The sequence below is a fragment of the Impatiens glandulifera genome, chromosome 7 (assembly GCF_907164915.1).
Source record: "Impatiens glandulifera chromosome 7, dImpGla2.1, whole genome shotgun sequence".
NCBI lineage: Eukaryota > Viridiplantae > Streptophyta > Magnoliopsida > Ericales > Balsaminaceae > Impatiens > Impatiens glandulifera.
Genome location: NC_061868.1, coordinates 212,510 through 229,397, shown reverse-complemented (window position 1 = coordinate 229,397; position 16,888 = coordinate 212,510). Strand labels below are relative to the sequence as shown.

General features: G+C 32.4%; 4 protein-coding genes across 5 annotated transcripts; 1 reads left to right on the top strand and 3 right to left on the bottom strand.

Moving 5' to 3' along the window:
* Positions 1-418: 418 nt before the first annotated feature.
* LOC124910778 (phosphoenolpyruvate/phosphate translocator 1, chloroplastic-like) lies at positions 419-4,756 on the top strand. Its single transcript, XM_047451455.1, has 9 exons — positions 419-852; positions 1,326-1,448; positions 1,522-1,674; positions 2,528-2,613; positions 2,705-2,789; positions 2,902-3,021; positions 3,117-3,185; positions 4,073-4,202; positions 4,292-4,756. The coding sequence occupies exons 1-9, from the start codon at positions 478-480 to the stop codon at positions 4,360-4,362; spliced, it is 1,212 nt and encodes a 403-aa protein (XP_047307411.1). The 5' UTR covers positions 419-477; the 3' UTR covers positions 4,363-4,756.
* Positions 4,757-5,386: 630 nt separating this feature from the next.
* Positions 5,387-7,904, bottom strand: LOC124945394 (aspartate carbamoyltransferase, chloroplastic-like). Of its 2 annotated transcripts, none has more exons than XM_047485820.1 (6): positions 7,754-7,904; positions 7,164-7,664; positions 6,959-7,098; positions 6,078-6,251; positions 5,762-5,998; positions 5,387-5,695 (listed from the first exon to the last, which is right to left on the bottom strand). In XM_047485820.1, exons 2-6 carry the CDS (start codon positions 7,660-7,662, stop codon positions 5,588-5,590), a joined length of 1,158 nt encoding a protein of 385 aa, XP_047341776.1. In that variant the 5' UTR covers positions 7,663-7,664; positions 7,754-7,904; the 3' UTR covers positions 5,387-5,587. The 2 variants fall into 2 exon arrangements, with proteins under 2 accessions (XP_047341776.1, XP_047341778.1); XM_047485822.1 differs by having other exon boundaries at positions 7,164-7,679; positions 7,754-7,884.
* Positions 7,905-8,688: 784 nt separating this feature from the next.
* LOC124945544 (GDSL esterase/lipase At5g62930) lies at positions 8,689-12,043 on the bottom strand. The gene is made up of 6 exons (XM_047485998.1): positions 11,804-12,043; positions 11,650-11,727; positions 11,101-11,241; positions 9,585-9,661; positions 9,203-9,367; positions 8,689-9,118 (listed from the first exon to the last, which is right to left on the bottom strand). The coding sequence occupies exons 1-6, from the start codon at positions 11,900-11,902 to the stop codon at positions 8,938-8,940; spliced, it is 741 nt and encodes a 246-aa protein (XP_047341954.1). The 5' UTR covers positions 11,903-12,043; the 3' UTR covers positions 8,689-8,937.
* A 507-nt stretch (positions 12,044-12,550) lies between these two features.
* On the bottom strand, positions 12,551-14,139 carry LOC124910406 (dof zinc finger protein DOF5.6-like). The gene is made up of 2 exons (XM_047451040.1): positions 13,941-14,139; positions 12,551-13,836 (listed from the first exon to the last, which is right to left on the bottom strand). Exons 1-2 carry the CDS (start codon positions 13,971-13,973, stop codon positions 12,781-12,783), a joined length of 1,089 nt encoding a protein of 362 aa, XP_047306996.1. The 5' UTR covers positions 13,974-14,139; the 3' UTR covers positions 12,551-12,780.
* Positions 14,140-16,888: the final 2,749 nt, after the last annotated feature.

The following is a 16,888-nucleotide window of genomic DNA, read 5'->3' as shown; positions in this document are numbered from 1 at the left end:
CGCCACCACACTACTAGATTAATTTGCCCCCACCAAGCCAACTACCACTAGCACTAGTGACATTTGTTTCTACAACCAGCCAGCCTGCCTTCCTTGCTTTTTAGAATTTAAACAATTTGCATACACCCTCATTTCTCCACTACTTTTATTAATTAACCATATTAAAAGGAGTAATTTTTAAGTGATTTTTGAGTCTCGTGTTCTAGCTTCCTATATGATTTTGAAGAATTTTGAAGAAAGAGACAGATAATGGAACATCTCTCTCGTGAGACAGCAGATCCGAACCTTAATCTCTTGAATAGCCTTTTGTTGTCTTTTTTGGGTTGTCTTTTTTGGGTTGCATTGTCTTGTCAGATTACGTCTTATAGCCACCACCTCTTACGCCTACTTGGCTATCTAGCTAGCTAGTGGCCACTTCTCTCTCTCTCTCTCTCTCTAGTTTGCTGTTTTTGCTCATCAAAGTAAAAAAAAATAAAAATGCAGAGCAATGCATTGAGTTGCTCTTCCTCAATCTCAATCAAGAAATCTACAAGGGTTTCCACTCCTTTCTACAGATTTAATCCTATCTCTCTATCTTTTCCTTCAAGATCCCATCTTTTCACCTCACCCTATGCCATCTCTCACTCCTCTTCTTCTTCTACACGGTTTCCGTCGACGTCATTGAAAGGATGGTTAACGACTCCCTCTCCGGTGGTGCCGGAGCCAGAATCCGATGATGGGTTTCAGCTTCACGCAGCGAAGAACGCCGGAGAGATTGAGACCTCGGCCAGTCTCTCCAACACTTTGCAGCTTGCTTTTCTTTTTGTTCTATGGTTCCTTTTCAACATATATTTTAACATTTACAACAAGCAGGTAATATACTATTTCCTTTTCCTTTTCTTTTAACCCTTCTTTTCTATATATATATATATATATATTACCCCAAAGATTTAGATCCCATGTATGGATTATCTATTGTTTTGTATTGTTTATCCTTTGAGAATTGTACTTTCAATAGTGTCTTGTATACTACCATACCAAATAGCTTTCTACTGTTTGATCCTAACTGGATTTTTCATGGGATTGTTTTCATGGAGGGTGGTATAATTATTCTAGAATTTTGCTTTGATGATTTTCATTATGGGAGGAGGATGGTAGATTGAACAATGATCCAGTTATTTCAAGCAAGGCCTTAGTTATAGGTTTACTAGTCAAATCTTTGGATATTTTTTTTTATCTGGCCATAATTTTTTTATCTTTGGTTGGTTGTTTGACCAAAATAACCCACTTTTAACTGTAGGATTATTTGAAAAAAATAAATTTGATGAGACAATTTTGATTTACAGGTGCTCAAGGTGTATCCATTTCCCATAACAGTTTCTACTGTTCAGTTTGCTGTTGGTACTTTGCTTGTCATCATAATGTGGACTTTTAACCTTTATAAAAGGCCAAAAATTAGTGGGGCACAGGTACATATATAATCAGTTATACTATATGAATATGAAAAGTGTTTCCTTTACTTAACTATTTTTAAATTGGCAGCTTGCAGCAATTTTGCCACTGGCTCTGGTTCATACTTTGGGAAATCTTTTTACCAATTTGAGTCTTGGGAAAGTTTCTGTTTCTTTTACTCATACTGTTAAGGCTATGGAGCCTTTTTTCTCAGTTGTCCTTTCTGCTATGTTTTTGGGGGAGGTATGTATTCATCCATCCATCATACACATGATTCATTTTATTTTATTTTAGGAATTTAGTAAAAGACCCACATTCAGTCGTGACCCTTCAATACACATGATTAATTATTACTTCAGAGCCTTCCTAGTTTATATCGAAACAATCTGAGTGGACAACTTTTCCTGTCATGATTTCTGGTTTGTCTTCCTAATTTATATGTCAACAATCTAAGTGGACAACTTTTCCTGTCATGATTTCTGGTTTGCCTTCCTTATTTATATGTCAACAATCTGAGTGGACAACTTTTCCTGTCATGATTTATTTTTGCAAATACATCAATTCATCGTCGCTTAATGGTTCTGGTCAAGTGTCTAAGACTTGTTATATACACTGTTTCTCTAATTAATACAAATTTCAACATTTAACAACAAAAAATCTGGTTTGCAAATGCACCAATTCTTTGTCGCTTAACAGTTAGTTCTTGAATGAACAACGTGGAGGTCACTCAAATGTTGAGGACTTGTTATAGGCACTGTTTGTATTATTAGAAGTGGCCTTGCCTTATCTACAAATCTATAAATACAAACTTTAACATTTCAAAATAAAAATATGCTCTGCAAATACCAATTCAGCGCGACTTGATCATTGAGTTGTTCAATAAACAACTTTGAGATCACGTATTCCGTATTCGAGACTAGGTATATAAACTATTTGTATTATTAGAAATCGCCACCACATCTCTATTAATATAAAAAAAAAAAGTTCTGAAAATATCATATTATTGTCGTGGAATGTAATCTTAGATGGAATGTTTGCAATGTGGGTACTCTTTTATTATGTCTAAAACCTTTCCATGTTTGAACTGTTTATGCAGACACCGACCCCTTTGATAGTTATTTCACTTCTTCCTATTGTTGGTGGAATTGCATTGGCATCTATGACAGAGGTTTCTTTTAATTGGTAATAATAGAGAAAAATGTCCTATTTTATAATGACTCCAATCCTGCCTGAAGAATGGGGGTATCTTACAATCTATTTTTTTTGGGTACAGGATAGGTTTTTGGAGTGCTATGGCTTCAAACCTGACAAACCAATCCCGAAATGTCCTTAGCAAAAAATTCATGGCCAAGAAAGAGGTAGTGAACAAAGCATTGACACGGTTGGTGAATTTGTTGCAAGATTTCTTTGTTTGTTTAAGATTTGAGTATACATTGGTAGTAATAACAGTGTGTTATATTATTTGGACAGGAATCCTTGGATAACATTACTCTTTTCTCTATCATTACAATCATGTCCTTCATCTTGTGTGCTCCAGTTAGTGTTTTGATGGAAGGGATCAAAGTCACTCCTGCATACCTGCAATCTGTTGTAAGTGCATTTAGTTTAGTTGCATATTATTACCCTTAATGCTTATCTCATTTCATGTTTGTTCTTCTAATCATAATTTCCCCTGCTTCCTCTAGGGTTTGGATGCTAGAGAGGTTTACATTAGGTCTCTTCTTGCAGCAATATGCTTCCATGCATATCAGCAGGTTAGAAATCTTCTTCTTCTGCTTCTGCTGAGTGAAAACATTTGAGCTATTTTATGTTGTATTGATTTGATCTCTAAACAGCATGTCTCATTAAAAAAAAAAAAACTCAATTGTGGAATGGGAGAGAAACGATAAAATAAAATATTCACGGAAACCACACATGGGGAGAAAAAACCAAACCTAATAAGCACAAGTTCTGACGTGACATTGTTTGTCAAAAGCTACATCCCAAAAAACAAAGCCAACTCAAGAAACAAAATTAAAAAAAAAAAAGTCAACATCAAGAAGAACAAGCCTCCTCTTGTAAATCTCCCTTCATTTGTTAGAATATTACGATCTTTAAAACCATACATATGGTTTAAATAGTAGGATAGGATTAGTGACATTCTTGTAAATAAAGGTAGATAACATAATTGGTAGGTATATAAATAGTTGTGAACTTGTATGAGAATGAAAATGAGGAGAAGAAAGCGACACGGGACCATCGAGTGCTAGGAACTAATGAAAAATCGCCGAGTTTGTGATCGGGGACTAGTATTGCGTCAAGCTGATACAATGCGATATAGAATTAGATGAGAAAAGAATACACTTCATACAATTGAGATTAGATGATAAACTGCACTAAGATGAGAGCTAGAATTAGACTTAGATGAGAAAAGAGAGAACTTTATGAAGGAAATAGAACTTTGACTAATTTGATCTTATCAAACTAAACAACTCATAACTACTCAACTTCAACTGCTATGGCCAACTCAGCCTAACATGTTTATCACAAACTTGATTAACATGTTTATCTCTCTTTTTCCTTTTAATAGTATTTTAGTACTCTTAATCTTTCTCTCCTCCAATTGAAATTTCACTTTTGATGTTATGTTTTGTGTTGGCAGGTCTCGTACATGATTTTGCAGAGAGTATCCCCTGTCACTCACTCTGTGGCTAATTCTGTGAAGCGGGTGGTGGTTATTGTGGCCTCTGTTCTCTTCTTTCGCACACCAGTCTCACCCATCAACTCTTTGGGTAAGTAGAAGATTATGATTATTTTCGATAAAAAAAAGAATATTATGATTTGACTTGTCATAAGAGGTTTAACTGTCATCATTCTGTAGGCACTGGAATTGCTCTGGCTGGAGTATTTCTCTACTCGAGAGTGAAGGGCTTGAAGCCCAAGACAACATGAAGATCTTGTCGGGGAAAAAAGTTTTGTTGGTTCGCAAGTTCATTTTGAGATATTACTAGGAGGACCAAGGAACTATATCTTAAATTTTGATGGTTAATTTTTTTTTAGAGACCTTATATTTTCTTATAAAAATGGACTATTCACGATTGTTTCCAGATACTACCAGAGTGATCGATCATACATAAATTGTACAGATCAATGAACAAACCACAGCATTCAGGTTTGTGTTTATTTGGCATGGCTTGGCATCTCTTCTTTTTGGGAGTGTTGATTTTAGAAATTTGAAACTGCTTTTTATTCATTTGCTTGGATTTTTGGGAAGCATTAGAATTCTTCTTATCAATGCAATTACTCTTTGTGAGGATCTAAATGTTTGGGAATGTTATTTTCTTTATATCTTGTTCATATGTTTGGTTAACTGTTTTGGTTTTTTTAAATGGCATCTTACAGTTGGCTTTTCCTTTGATGCATATATTTTATTGTTTAATAAATGCCATCTACAAGGAGGGTTTATAAGGCCCATAATTCATTGTGCAATCAACCATTCTCAAGGCATTTTCCAACTTAGATTTCAAATCACACGAGAAATGTTGAGTCTAACAATAATAATATGCAACTTGACTCAAAAGTCATGTCAAAACAATCAACCATTTGTCATTTGCATGTCATGCAAATTGAACTCAAATAATTTCCTTTTCATGCATTGTGTAAGAGTGAAAAAAGCAATCCAAGGATATACCACTTTAACATAGGGGGTTAGAGTGCTAGCTTCTATATATATATATATATATATATATATATATATATATATATATATATATATATATATATATATATATATATATATATATATATATATATATATATTAAAAATGTCATACATTCATAGATACCAAGTATCTTCTTTGGTTTTATATATTTTAAATTATCTATAAAGATATTTTTTTTGTAGATATATTTAATTACAATTTCCAACCATTAGAAATTAATCCCATTGTACCTATGTTTTCAAAAAAACCTTAAATGGAACTCAAGCACAAGTATGTATTATACTATTAAGACGTGTAAATAGAAATGTTTGAATGTCAAACCTCAGCCTCATTATGTTGGGCAAAAATGTTTTAAACCTCTTCAGTCAAGACAATAATATAACCTCATATATCTGCAAAATTCGGAAATTCCCAAACAAAATGCTAAAGGCTTTTTTATTGAATAAAAATGGAAATCACCAGCCAACCAGAAGTAGTTTCAGTATAGCCATCCGAATATAAAGACCATTCTTGGCTTGTCTAAAATAAGCTGCTCTTGGATCATCATCAACATCAACCGTTATCTGCATATAAGAGTATAGATTATCATAACAACCCAATATGCCAAACACAAAATTATCGACCCAAACCTCATCGAGCCTTGGAAGAGGATGCATAACTACAGCATGCTTTGGCATCACATTCAAGATAGACTTATCCACTATATATTTCCCTCTAGCTTCTTCGTAAAGGTCAATCCTCTCCCCAAACCTCTCTTTCTGAATCCTCGTTTGGTAAACCACATCGCATTTAGATGCAACTTCCATTAGATCATCACTCTCTTCCCACTTTACACCTTGGGAGGTCAGATAATCTTTTATGTCATCCTAAATTCATCCAAACAAGACTTAACACAGCTTGTTTCAAATAGAACGATTATTATCCCTGTTAAATATAATTGTGTACCTTCATTTTGACCACTTCAGGGGCAACAAAGTAAATCTTAACATCCTTAAACTTGGCTAATAGATATGCAAGTGATCTTACTGTCCTGCCATTTGCTAGATCACCAACCAATCCAACATTAATGCTGTCTAGTTTTCCAATCTCTCTTTCAATCGTGTACACATCAAGAAGAGCCTGTTATAAACCAAACCCTTAAAGTTACATGGGCAGAGTAACAAATTCAGTCGCATTTGGAAAAAAAAATTAAAAAATTAAGAATTCAATGTTGAATACTGGATTTCATGAGCTGGATTATTTAAGTGTCTTTTGAAAAGAAATGTTGAATAAACTAAATGAAAATCTCTTTATTCTAAGCACTTGATATGTAGGTATTTAATAAAATGTGGAACAAACGTTGTTCAAAATATCAATTAGGATGAAAATAATTACATTGTTGCATCAAGTATCAAATTTTAAAAATAAAATAAAAACTTGTTAAACTTTTCTATGTTGGGTCATTTTTAACACAAATTGTTGCCCTTTTAAAATTCATCCCAAGTCTTAGAAATAAGCTTATAAAACTCCAAAAGACTTAGCAAACAAATTTGATTAATTTGGAGGTCTTTAAATTGCCTTTTCTACACTCTTATTATATTACCGAGTTAAGTCATTCCTTGTATACCGATGATTTTCTAACTTAATTTGAGTTGAATCAAAATAATTAAGTTATTTTAGATAAAAAAATATCAAATAAACACTAAATTATTTAAATTAAGTGATAATTAAGTTATAAAAACCACCTAAGCAAAATTTCAGAAGTTCATTGCATTAAATTCATCTAGAAAAACAGTAAGTTTTAAGAAAACTAGTAAATAGCAAAAATGGAAATGCATTATACCAACCTGAGTTGGATGCTGTCCAGGACCATCCCCAGCGTTAATAACAGGAATACTAGCTGTGGCCGCAGCTCTTCGGGCTGCACCACTTTCAAAGTGCCTCATTACTATTATATCCGAATACCCTTCAACAGTTCTTATAGAATCTGCAAATGAAAATCATGAAATCAGAACAAAAGCATGGAACAAGAACTGAGTTGATGAAAACAACCTTCAAGTGTTTCTCCTTTTGCAGCAGATGAAAACTCTCTTGCATTCTCTGTGGTAAGAACTTCACCACCTAAACGTTTCATAGCTGATTCAAAAGAGAGTCTTGTTCTAGTAGAGGGCTCGTAGAACAAGGTTGCCATTAAATAACCCTTTAAGATTTGGCTTCCACTTGAGTTCTTCTCAATCTTTTCCATCTCTTTAGCCACTTCAAATATCGCACTAAGTGTATCTCTGTCAAACTGCTGAGCTTCTATTACATCTTCGAGATGAAACTTATTTCCAGCTAAAATCGAGTTGTTATTCTTATTGACCTCTAAAGCTGAACACCTTCTTACACATTGCTTTCGGCTCCCAGAAGACATAAGATTCAAATTGGGAAGAACCGATTTGTTGGAAATGCTCAACTTAATGGGAGACAGATTATCAGTTGATTCAAGAGATTTGGAAACATGGTTTGATTTGTTTAACGAAATCGTATAGAGAGATGCTGAAGAAGCCATTTCTGAAGAGAGATCAACTAATTCATAAAAAAAATAAAATCAATATGAAAATGAAGATATTCAAATCTAGTATGGATGAACTTGAACATACATGAGAAGAGGAGGCGGGGAGATGGAAAAAGAGAATCTTGTTCTGGATTGGATTGCAGGTCGAAGAAGAAGAGAGAATCAGAATCCGACCTGTAGTGGGGAAGGAGTAAACAGTGCCGCCATTGATGATTGTCAGGGTTTCCACTGCCAGATTTTTTTAATTGGATTAATTTGATAACCAACCTCTCAACTTTCATTATACATTTCAATTTTCTCCTAACTTCTTCAAATGCCTTCTATCACCACACAATTGCTCTATTTTTTTTTATTTATTCTTTTTAAATTTTTTTATTTAAAAAATGAGTCATTTCATTAAAAAAAAAAAAACTCAAAAAAAAAAATTGAGTTTCAAGAAACAAAGTTAAACATTTTATTGGCTAAAAACACCAATTGAGTTTCAAACAAAATAACAAATAATTGAATTACAAATAAGTTTATTTTCTTTTATATACCTAATAAAATTCAATTATATATTTAAAAATATAGAAATATATTAAATACTGAAGAAATTAAAATTTTATCAAAATCAAAATATATAATAATTTTTTATTTTTTAATAAAGATGGCAATTGGGGAAAGGAATAAATTTAGTATTCACTTCCTTTTAGCTTAGTCAAGAACAAGTGGTAAATTTAATATGATTGATTATACAAACATTTTTTTAAGATAAAAGAGAGAATCAATTTGATGTTTGTTGTGTGTGTGTGTTCATTTTTCAAGTTCCAAATTTTTTTTAAGATAAAAGAGAGAATCAATTTGATGTTTGTTGTGTGTGTGTTCATTTTTCAAGTTCCAAATTTCTGTAATTACTATATCGATTTATATTATTAACTCTTAAAGATGCTTTAATAAACTTAACCAAAAAAAAAAAGAAAAGTAAAGAACACTTTCAATTTGAGGGCATTTCAGTATGATGGTAATTGATGACAAAAATTACTAGAACAAAAGTATCAGTTTTCAAATAACTCAAAAATCAAATTAAAAATGGGTAGATATCATAATAACACACAAGCAAGTTGAGAACTAGTCTATAAGTAATAATAGTAACACCAGGACCATTTATAATAAATAAATAAATAAATAATAATAGTAATAATGAGAAATGGAATAAATTATGAAATGAGATTTATGTAATGGAGTGGGAGGGGTGTCTCGTGAAAATGAAATTCAGTTTAATTAAAGATGTCAAGGAGATAAGATATTGCAGGCTGGGTGGAAGGCTAGTTCAGGGTTTTTACTATCTATGGCAGAGTGGTGAGGAAAATCATATGGCATCTCTTCAGCATTAAGCAATGCTCTTTCGAAAACCCTTACAACTTCCTTATAAACAACTGCATTCCCCTCTGCTGTAAGATGCAGCCCATCACTGCACAAACCAAACCAAAATAAAAAATTACTTCATTTAACTCTTATCAAATTTACGTCTTATTAGTCTTTTAAGTGTACTTACCTAAGAAACTTCTTTTGCCATCCTTCGGTTTCTTGCATCTTAGACCACAAGTTGATGGAGGGAAGACCAAGTTCATTGGCCAATTCAACACATGCTTTTGCATAACTTCCTGCAACCTCATTTGTTCTTTCTGGTTGTTCCATTGCATTGTTACCGTATTGCAATCTATATGTGCAAGTTTAGATCAACATCGCATTAATTCTAAGAATAACAAACTGAAAGCGCAGTGGAGGCATATTATTCTACTTGAACAAGATGGATAATAATCATAATAATAATAAACTTTGAACCCAACACCTGGTTTAGAGGTAAAATAACCTAATTTGTACAAGGAATCATCAATGATAGTGCACCATATAAATAAAATTGGAAGATTTTGTACCTTGCAAATTGCATGCGCCCTTCTTCATCAATTGGTGGAGGGGTGATGAGTATAACAAGCATGGAAGGGGAACAATCCTGCAGTCAACAATTTCTTAGCTATTTACTTGTTAACTATGCCTTGGTTAGCAACTAGAGTTTGTTTTGATGTGTTATTTATTTATTTTTATTTTTTTAAATATTTCAAATCTTTTTGATGAAAAAGTGAGATTTTGGGTTATTTGGTCAAATGGCCAAAATAGCCTTAGTATTTAGTTTTTGAAATGTTATAATGAATAGTGTAAGGGTATTTGATATTTTAGTTTATGAAATAGCCTTAGAATGATTTAATGAAAAAAGTGATTGATGATGAGATATTAGTTTATTTGGATTAAATACCAAAAAAAACCATCAAACAAGCCAGCCCCTAGACTGTCATTGGTGGAATAAATTTGCATGTGATAATTGAAAGAAGGAACGAAAGAGTACAAACTCCACAATGAAAAAGTCTTATATTGCAATAAAATATCAAGTGTCAACAATATCTCCAAAATTGCTAATATAAAATTAAATATTTGTTTTATAAGTGGGAAATTCAGCTGCAAAAAAGGAGCAATAAATATACAAGAATAGATCATGATAACATTTAGGGTATACTAACGGTTGTAAAACTTAAATTAATAAGTTTATTTTTTTATGCTTATTATTCCTAGAATATTAGTATGAATGGTTTTAGACGCAAGTGACATAACAAGAAATATGGGTGGCAGACCTATTTAATAGGCATAATGATTTATTTTGGCATTTGAAAAGGCAAATATTTTGCCTATAAAGACTTGTAGCAATCCATTTGATATGGAGATGCTCTGATACCAATTTGTAAGGTGTGTGAGTTGAATGTAAGCATTTGAGAGAAATAACAGGTCTAAACAATGTGACCGCTACCCAAGCTGACAAAAAGCCCAACTAAGACAACTGGAATGTGCAGATAAAGACCATTCTCGTCTACCAAGATAACTGGGATGTGATCGACACTGGGTATGAGAAACCGACGAACACAGATGGGTATTCAAATGTCCAGTTGAAGGTCGTTCAAGCTAAAGACAAGGCGGGCTCGGTATAACACTCTGTATCTGTTATACCGAGCCGCCGACGAATCTAGCTTTGAGAAGATAGTTAAGTATTTTTTAAGATCATTTTCAAATTGCCACAAGTTAACAGAATGGTTGAAGCAAGAGATGGGAAAACTGAGGTGATGAGAGAAAAAGCATAAACTAATTCTCATTGCATCAGTAACTACCTTAATACAACTTCTCTACGGTTTATAAGCTTCATTTAACACTAGTTACAGTAATCTCTTTCCTACTATATATGTATGAGGGTATTGCAGAGCAGTGTTACCATTTACATATTCTTTTCAAGTATTGATCATTCCTTCGAAAATACAGGTAGTAGCTAATATAGCACTTAAAATGTCACCACTAAAAGAAACATAAATATATATATGCGAATAAATAAAACAAACAATTAGCACGAACCTTCATATGTTGAACAATTTTCTTTAGATTCTCTTTGTACTCCCCAAGAGGAACATGTTGTCTTTGACTCGTCCTTTCGAAAAGCGCTGCATCATTAGCTCCAAAAAATATCGTGGTGGCAACAGGAGATATTGTTGTTCCCTGAAATGCAATGACCGGGAAAAGACAAGTTTATGGCTAAGCATTCTTTCTAACAGGTCATAATTCTTGTTTCTGACAGAAAATACACACTTGTTTTCCTTTCTAATCTCAACTATTGATTGATCAGATGTATTATCCCCCAGCATATTTCATCCAGGGGGGCATGAAATACTTGTAAAACTGAATAAGCCCTGCAACTGATTCTCCTTTACTTGGATCAAAGGTCTCACATAAAGTTGTATTGTATATTTGAATTAAAAACACACTGATTTGAACAAGTTAAGTTCCTTTATTAGGATTCAGTTGCTATGATCATGTAATCTGTACTACATTGAGCCTTAAAATGACAGTTTATTTATTATTATATAAGAAAAGAAAAGAAAAGAAAAGAAAAGAAAAGAGTGTTACCAAAGGAAAGAGGTGATGCAGCAAGAATAAAGCCCAGCGGGTATTGTAGCCACTATATCCACGAACCAATATATCGGCCTAAAAATCAATGAATGACAAGGAAATGGTTAAAAGTGAAAAGAAGAAGAGATCAAATAGTGAAAATGGAAACAACCTTGCGAGAGTATTTATCGGCAAGAGATGAACCCCATCCATCTGGTCTGAAGGATTGTTCCGTGATAGAGTCACCGAATAACACTATTTGAGGCCTCATTTCAATCACTCTACCTTTCCTTTTCCTTTTCCTTGCTCGGGAAGATCCAGAGATGAGATAGATCACAGGACCCTGCTGCTGCTGCTGCTGCTGCTGCCGTATTATAATATCATCATCCCATTCAATGGGGGAGATTGCTATTTCTAAGGGATGATGCATAATTAACCCTACTAAATATCTTTAAAAAAAAATACAATTTTTATTCATTTTTTTCTCCCTTTTAATTAAGTGGCTAACATTAAATGATTATAATTATGGATGGCAAAGGACGGATTCATTTATCATTTTCATTCAATTATATTTTTGAAATGGTCCTTTTTTATTATATCCTGGTCTTTAGGAGAAAAATCTCTCAAGGAAACTGATATAACATATTCTCTAAATAATAATAATAATAATAATAAAATTTATAAAAGATTTTTTTTAATATTATAATATATTTAAAATTTATAATATTATAAAAAAATATATTTAAAACTAATATAAAAAATAAATAAATATATTAGTGAGGTTATATATTTATTAATGTTTGGGAAGAATAGGGTAACGGGAGACACAAATATCATTCGAAAACCGCGACGAAGTATAATTGTCAATTTTATATATATATATATATATATATGCAATATTTTTTCATTCATGTGGTATAGAGGCAACAAATTCATAAAATATTAATGTAAAAGGAATTGAAGGCAAGCAATGCATGGATTCATACATAAAAACCATAAACTCTAATACTCCAGCTTCTTGTTAAGTCAATTCAAGAAAACCCTGAACACTAATTATAAAAAAGCAATAATAAATAGGCTTCTTAATTTAATTATCCCCAGGCAGCAACGATCACCCACAAATAGGTTCTCGGGCGCCACATAAGTTTCTTAAACCATGGGGTTTGAGGAGTTGGAGCCGTTGATATTGAAACCTGGCCAAGATCCCATAGTAGTAGCACCGTTGATGTATCCATAAGAGTCCTTGCCGACATCAAAACAAGCCTGGTCTTGCCATCCAAGGGCCAAGATCTTGGGATTGGGCTTCACCTCTACTACTAGGTTGTTATTATTATTGTGATGATCATGAGTTGGGTTATTGATACTATAGTTAGTAATAGTAGCGTTTGATTCCATGAAATTAGAGGTGATGGCATTATTAATAACAGTATTGTCATCAAATGGAGGATGAGAAGGACAAAGTGCATGAAAATTGGGTCCCAAGGCCATGATCCCATTATTGATCCCTAGTCCAATGAAGCCCATATGGTCATGATGAGTAGCATTTCCCATGAAATCATAGTTTCTACTACTAGTAGTAGTACCTTGTTCAAACAAGGTCGACTGATCATACTTGGTATCCATGAAGTCAAATGGCATCATGCCAATATTATTGTACATTCCAGTTCCAGCTCCAGCCATAAAGCTAGGGGGGTTGTTGCCGTGATGATCAGCCATGAAATTGGCAAGGTCTGTGGATCCCGATCCATGCATAAAATTAGAAGAAGAAGAAGCAGACAAGTGTAGTAAAGAGGGTGATGGATTAGTATTAATCTTGTTGTTTGTAACAACAACAGAAGCAGCAGCCGTGGCCTTCTTGTTCTTACGACATCCACCACCGACAGGAATGTTTCTTAGGGTTCCACCCTTTGTCCAATACCTTCGACAGGTCTTGCAAAAGTATCTGGGTTGAGTGAGACTGTAGTTGTTATAGTAACAGAACTTGGTGTTGGTTGAATCGCACCTGGGACACTTGAGTGACAGGTCATGCGGCGGCCTCAACCTCCTCTCAGTTAGCCCAGGTGGCCGTGCTAGCATATCAACCATTAATGTAGTAGTAGTAGCAGTAGTACTAGGAGATGATGATGATGATTGTGATGGTGATGAAGATGACTCCATTAATATTGTTGCTCCATCTTCATTAATATTATCAATTAATGTAATTCCCTGCTAAATATATATGCATGCATTAAGGTAATTAAGTACTAACCAATTAATTAATGCTTATATATATATCCATGGAAAGTAAAGTAATTTGCATATTAATGTACCTGAAACCAATTATCTGATGTGTCATGATCCATGCAGACTAGATAGCTAGCTAGCTCGATTTGTTCAAGAAGAGCTTGCTTAATTAAGCAATTGAGGAAATCAGTACTAGATAGAGCTGATGCATGATGTATGAATTGTGATGATATTCTTTCTTTAACAGCACTGCATTAATTACTTAATGCAGCCAGACAGACAAACAGACAGACAGATCAAAGAGAAATTGGGGGGAGAGTGTGAATCGAAGCAGTGAATAAGAAGGTAGAAAAAGGGATGATCAGACCGGCCCATCGTCGGTGGCCTAACGTGGATCCCACCAGACCAGTAATTATTTATAATATTTGTCACCATTGGATCCCCACCCACCCTGCAGCAGCTAGCCCCCTTTTATTTCAATACAAATCATCCCGCCATGATCGATCAATCTCCTTTTTTTTTTCAATAATAATAATAATAACATTGTTTCAATTAATTAGTTCTAGCCCGGCCATGCAGCTTTTCAATCATCTACTTATAATAATTGTCTTAATTTGTTAACGTTAATTCAATATATATATACAAACCCTTATAATGCATCATTTTCCATATGGTTAATAATTAATCTATCATAACTCTCCCTCCCATGTCTTCTTAGAATAGAATGATCAGCCTCCATCGGGGTCGACAAGAAAACAAAGTGATCGATCATGTCGATCTGTTTTCCCTTAACCATTAATTAATTAAATTAAAATTAATCACATGTTCACATCCGCCAACCAACAACACTAGCTAATTAAGCTAGCTAGTTGATTTGCAGGCTCTATATATTTCCATGTACGGTCCAATGTTGGAGATTTGCTATGTCAGAAATAACGGCAGGTATGTCTTCCCTTGTCTGATCAGAATAAAATTCTGTCATATAATTATTATTTATTTCTCTTTTTATTTATTGCATCATTCCAATCATATATTATATATATATATATTTTTACTAAATATAATCATCACATTTTTAAAATATTACCCATCATTATTTTATTTTTTCTACCTCTAACTTTTATAAAAATCTCCCTCCTCTAACAGTTCAAATGAGCTGATTATTATTAGTTTGAATATATTCTGATATAATAATAATAAACCCATGTTTTAAAATAAATAAATATTGATGATTATCAAAACCACCTCTTCTAAAGAAGATTAAAGTAGTAGTAGGAGAGAATATTAAGATGGGAGAAAAAGGAGAGAGATAGAGAAAATAAAGAAAGAGATAAAAGAATGATGAAAATAAAAAGAGAAATTAAAGGAGACAGAGTTTGGTGGAATACAAGTGGTGGGGCCCTGCAGGAGGACTCCTCCAACACGCAAAGGATAAATTCCGCCTTCCATCATCACGCGTCACTTGGACTACTCCCCTTATTACACGTGGACTACTCTTCTTTGACTGACTGTCCCACTCTCATTTCTCAATTTTTTTTATTAGTTTTTATATAATTTAAAAATAAAAAATAATTCAAAAATTCAAAAATTTGTTTGGATTGTGATTTTTTTTAAATTTAAAGTAGAAAAAAATAATGATATTAAATGATTTTAAGAATTTAATAATTGTTTTTTTTTTATAAAAAAATAAAATGTATTGATATATATATATAAATAAAATAAAAAATAAAAAATAATAATTTAAAATAAAGAATATTTTAATATTTTAATTAATGAAATATGTTATAAGATTGATTGAAAAATTAATTTTATTTGAAATATAAATAAATAATCAAATTTACCTCCCTATTCTCTCAAACGCCAAACTCAAATTTACACTCTCTATTTTCTAATAAAGTATAAATAAATAAATATTTAATAATTGACTTTAAATAATTATTTTTCATAAAATAACTCATTATTTTAAATTTTATAAGATTTTCTTAAGCATTATTTGAATAATCTTTTACATATCTTTTTATCAATTCAATTAATTAATTTATTAATTAAAATATTAAAAAATATATATATTTTTTTATTTATTTCAATAATTATTTTTATTATTAAATATTAATATATTTTAAATATTTTTATTAATAACCCAACTTTTTATAATATTATATCAAATAAGATTATAAATAATTATTTTAATAACTCAATCCTAAATAAGACCAAATATCTTAATACTATCAAATTAACACTCTTGAGGATGAATATGTTGGATCTCAACCACTTGTGGAGCTCTGATTATAAGTAAATCAAACCTTGCTCTTTTAAGGAATGTCTTACTCTATCACCGTCTTTGGTTAAGTGTGTGGCCACATTTAGTATTTGAATAATAACTTCAATATTCATGAACTAAAAATAGAGAAGAAAAAAAATATGAGATTACAAAGCACATGATGCACCTTGCATGGATTCAAAAGTTGATTGATAATGAGACTATTTAGAAACACATACAACTAGAGTAGGGAGGATTCACTATTTCAAGTTGGGTGTGGACTTAAAAAATTATAAATAAAATGAGTGAATAAATATAAATTTCGTTAGTTTTTTATGAAATATAGAAGAAAATAGTGAATTAAGTTAATTTTTTTTTAAAGAAATTAAGAGTTATATCACATTTCTACTTTAACAAAATAATTAAATAAAGCTAGTCGACCCTAACCTAGATCCAACACCCTCTCTTTAACGTTTCCAATTTATGGACAATAAATGATTCTTATTGATAAAAAAAATATGATCTCAATTTCTTAAAAAAATAAAAATAATTATAAATAAAATAAAATGGGACAACAGATTAAGTATGTAACCCGCAAACATACTTAACCATTTAATCAGACACAGAACTTGTCGCCTGACAGACTCGAATCCAGAACCTTAGCGTGAGAATATTCACATTTTATTGCCGTTAAGTTAGAAGAAAGATTGTCATGCCCTAAAATTCAACTTTTCCCGACCGAGAATCATCGGTCCTGGCTAAGACTTAGGACCG

Coding starts and splice junctions, on each gene's coding strand:
- LOC124910778 (XM_047451455.1), top strand. CDS start 478: ATGCAGAGCAATGCATTGAGTTGCTCTTCCTCAATCTCAATCAAGAAA. Junction 853..1,325: donor TTAACATTTACAACAAGCAG/GTAATATACTAT, acceptor TTTGATTTACAG/GTGCTCAAGGTGTATCCATT. Junction 1,449..1,521: donor CAAAAATTAGTGGGGCACAG/GTACATATATAA, acceptor TTAAATTGGCAG/CTTGCAGCAATTTTGCCACT.
- LOC124945394 (XM_047485820.1), bottom strand. CDS start 7,662: ATGGCTTCTTCAGCATCTCTCTATACGATTTCGTTAAACAAATCAAAC. Junction 6,252..6,958: donor CTGGACAGCATCCAACTCAG/GTTGGTATAATG, acceptor GGTTTATAACAG/GCTCTTCTTGATGTGTACAC. Junction 5,696..5,761: donor CTCTTCCAAGGCTCGATGAG/GTTTGGGTCGAT, acceptor TCTTATATGCAG/ATAACGGTTGATGTTGATGA.
- LOC124945544 (XM_047485998.1), bottom strand. CDS start 11,902: ATGAGGCCTCAAATAGTGTTATTCGGTGACTCTATCACGGAACAATCC. Junction 9,368..9,584: donor GGGCGCATGCAATTTGCAAG/GTACAAAATCTT, acceptor TTGCACATATAG/ATTGCAATACGGTAACAATG. Junction 9,119..9,202: donor TGGCAAAAGAAGTTTCTTAG/GTAAGTACACTT, acceptor TGGTTTGTGCAG/TGATGGGCTGCATCTTACAG.
- LOC124910406 (XM_047451040.1), bottom strand. CDS start 13,973: ATGGATCATGACACATCAGATAATTGGTTTCAG. Junction 13,837..13,940: donor CATCAGATAATTGGTTTCAG/GTACATTAATAT, acceptor TATATTTAGCAG/GGAATTACATTAATTGATAA.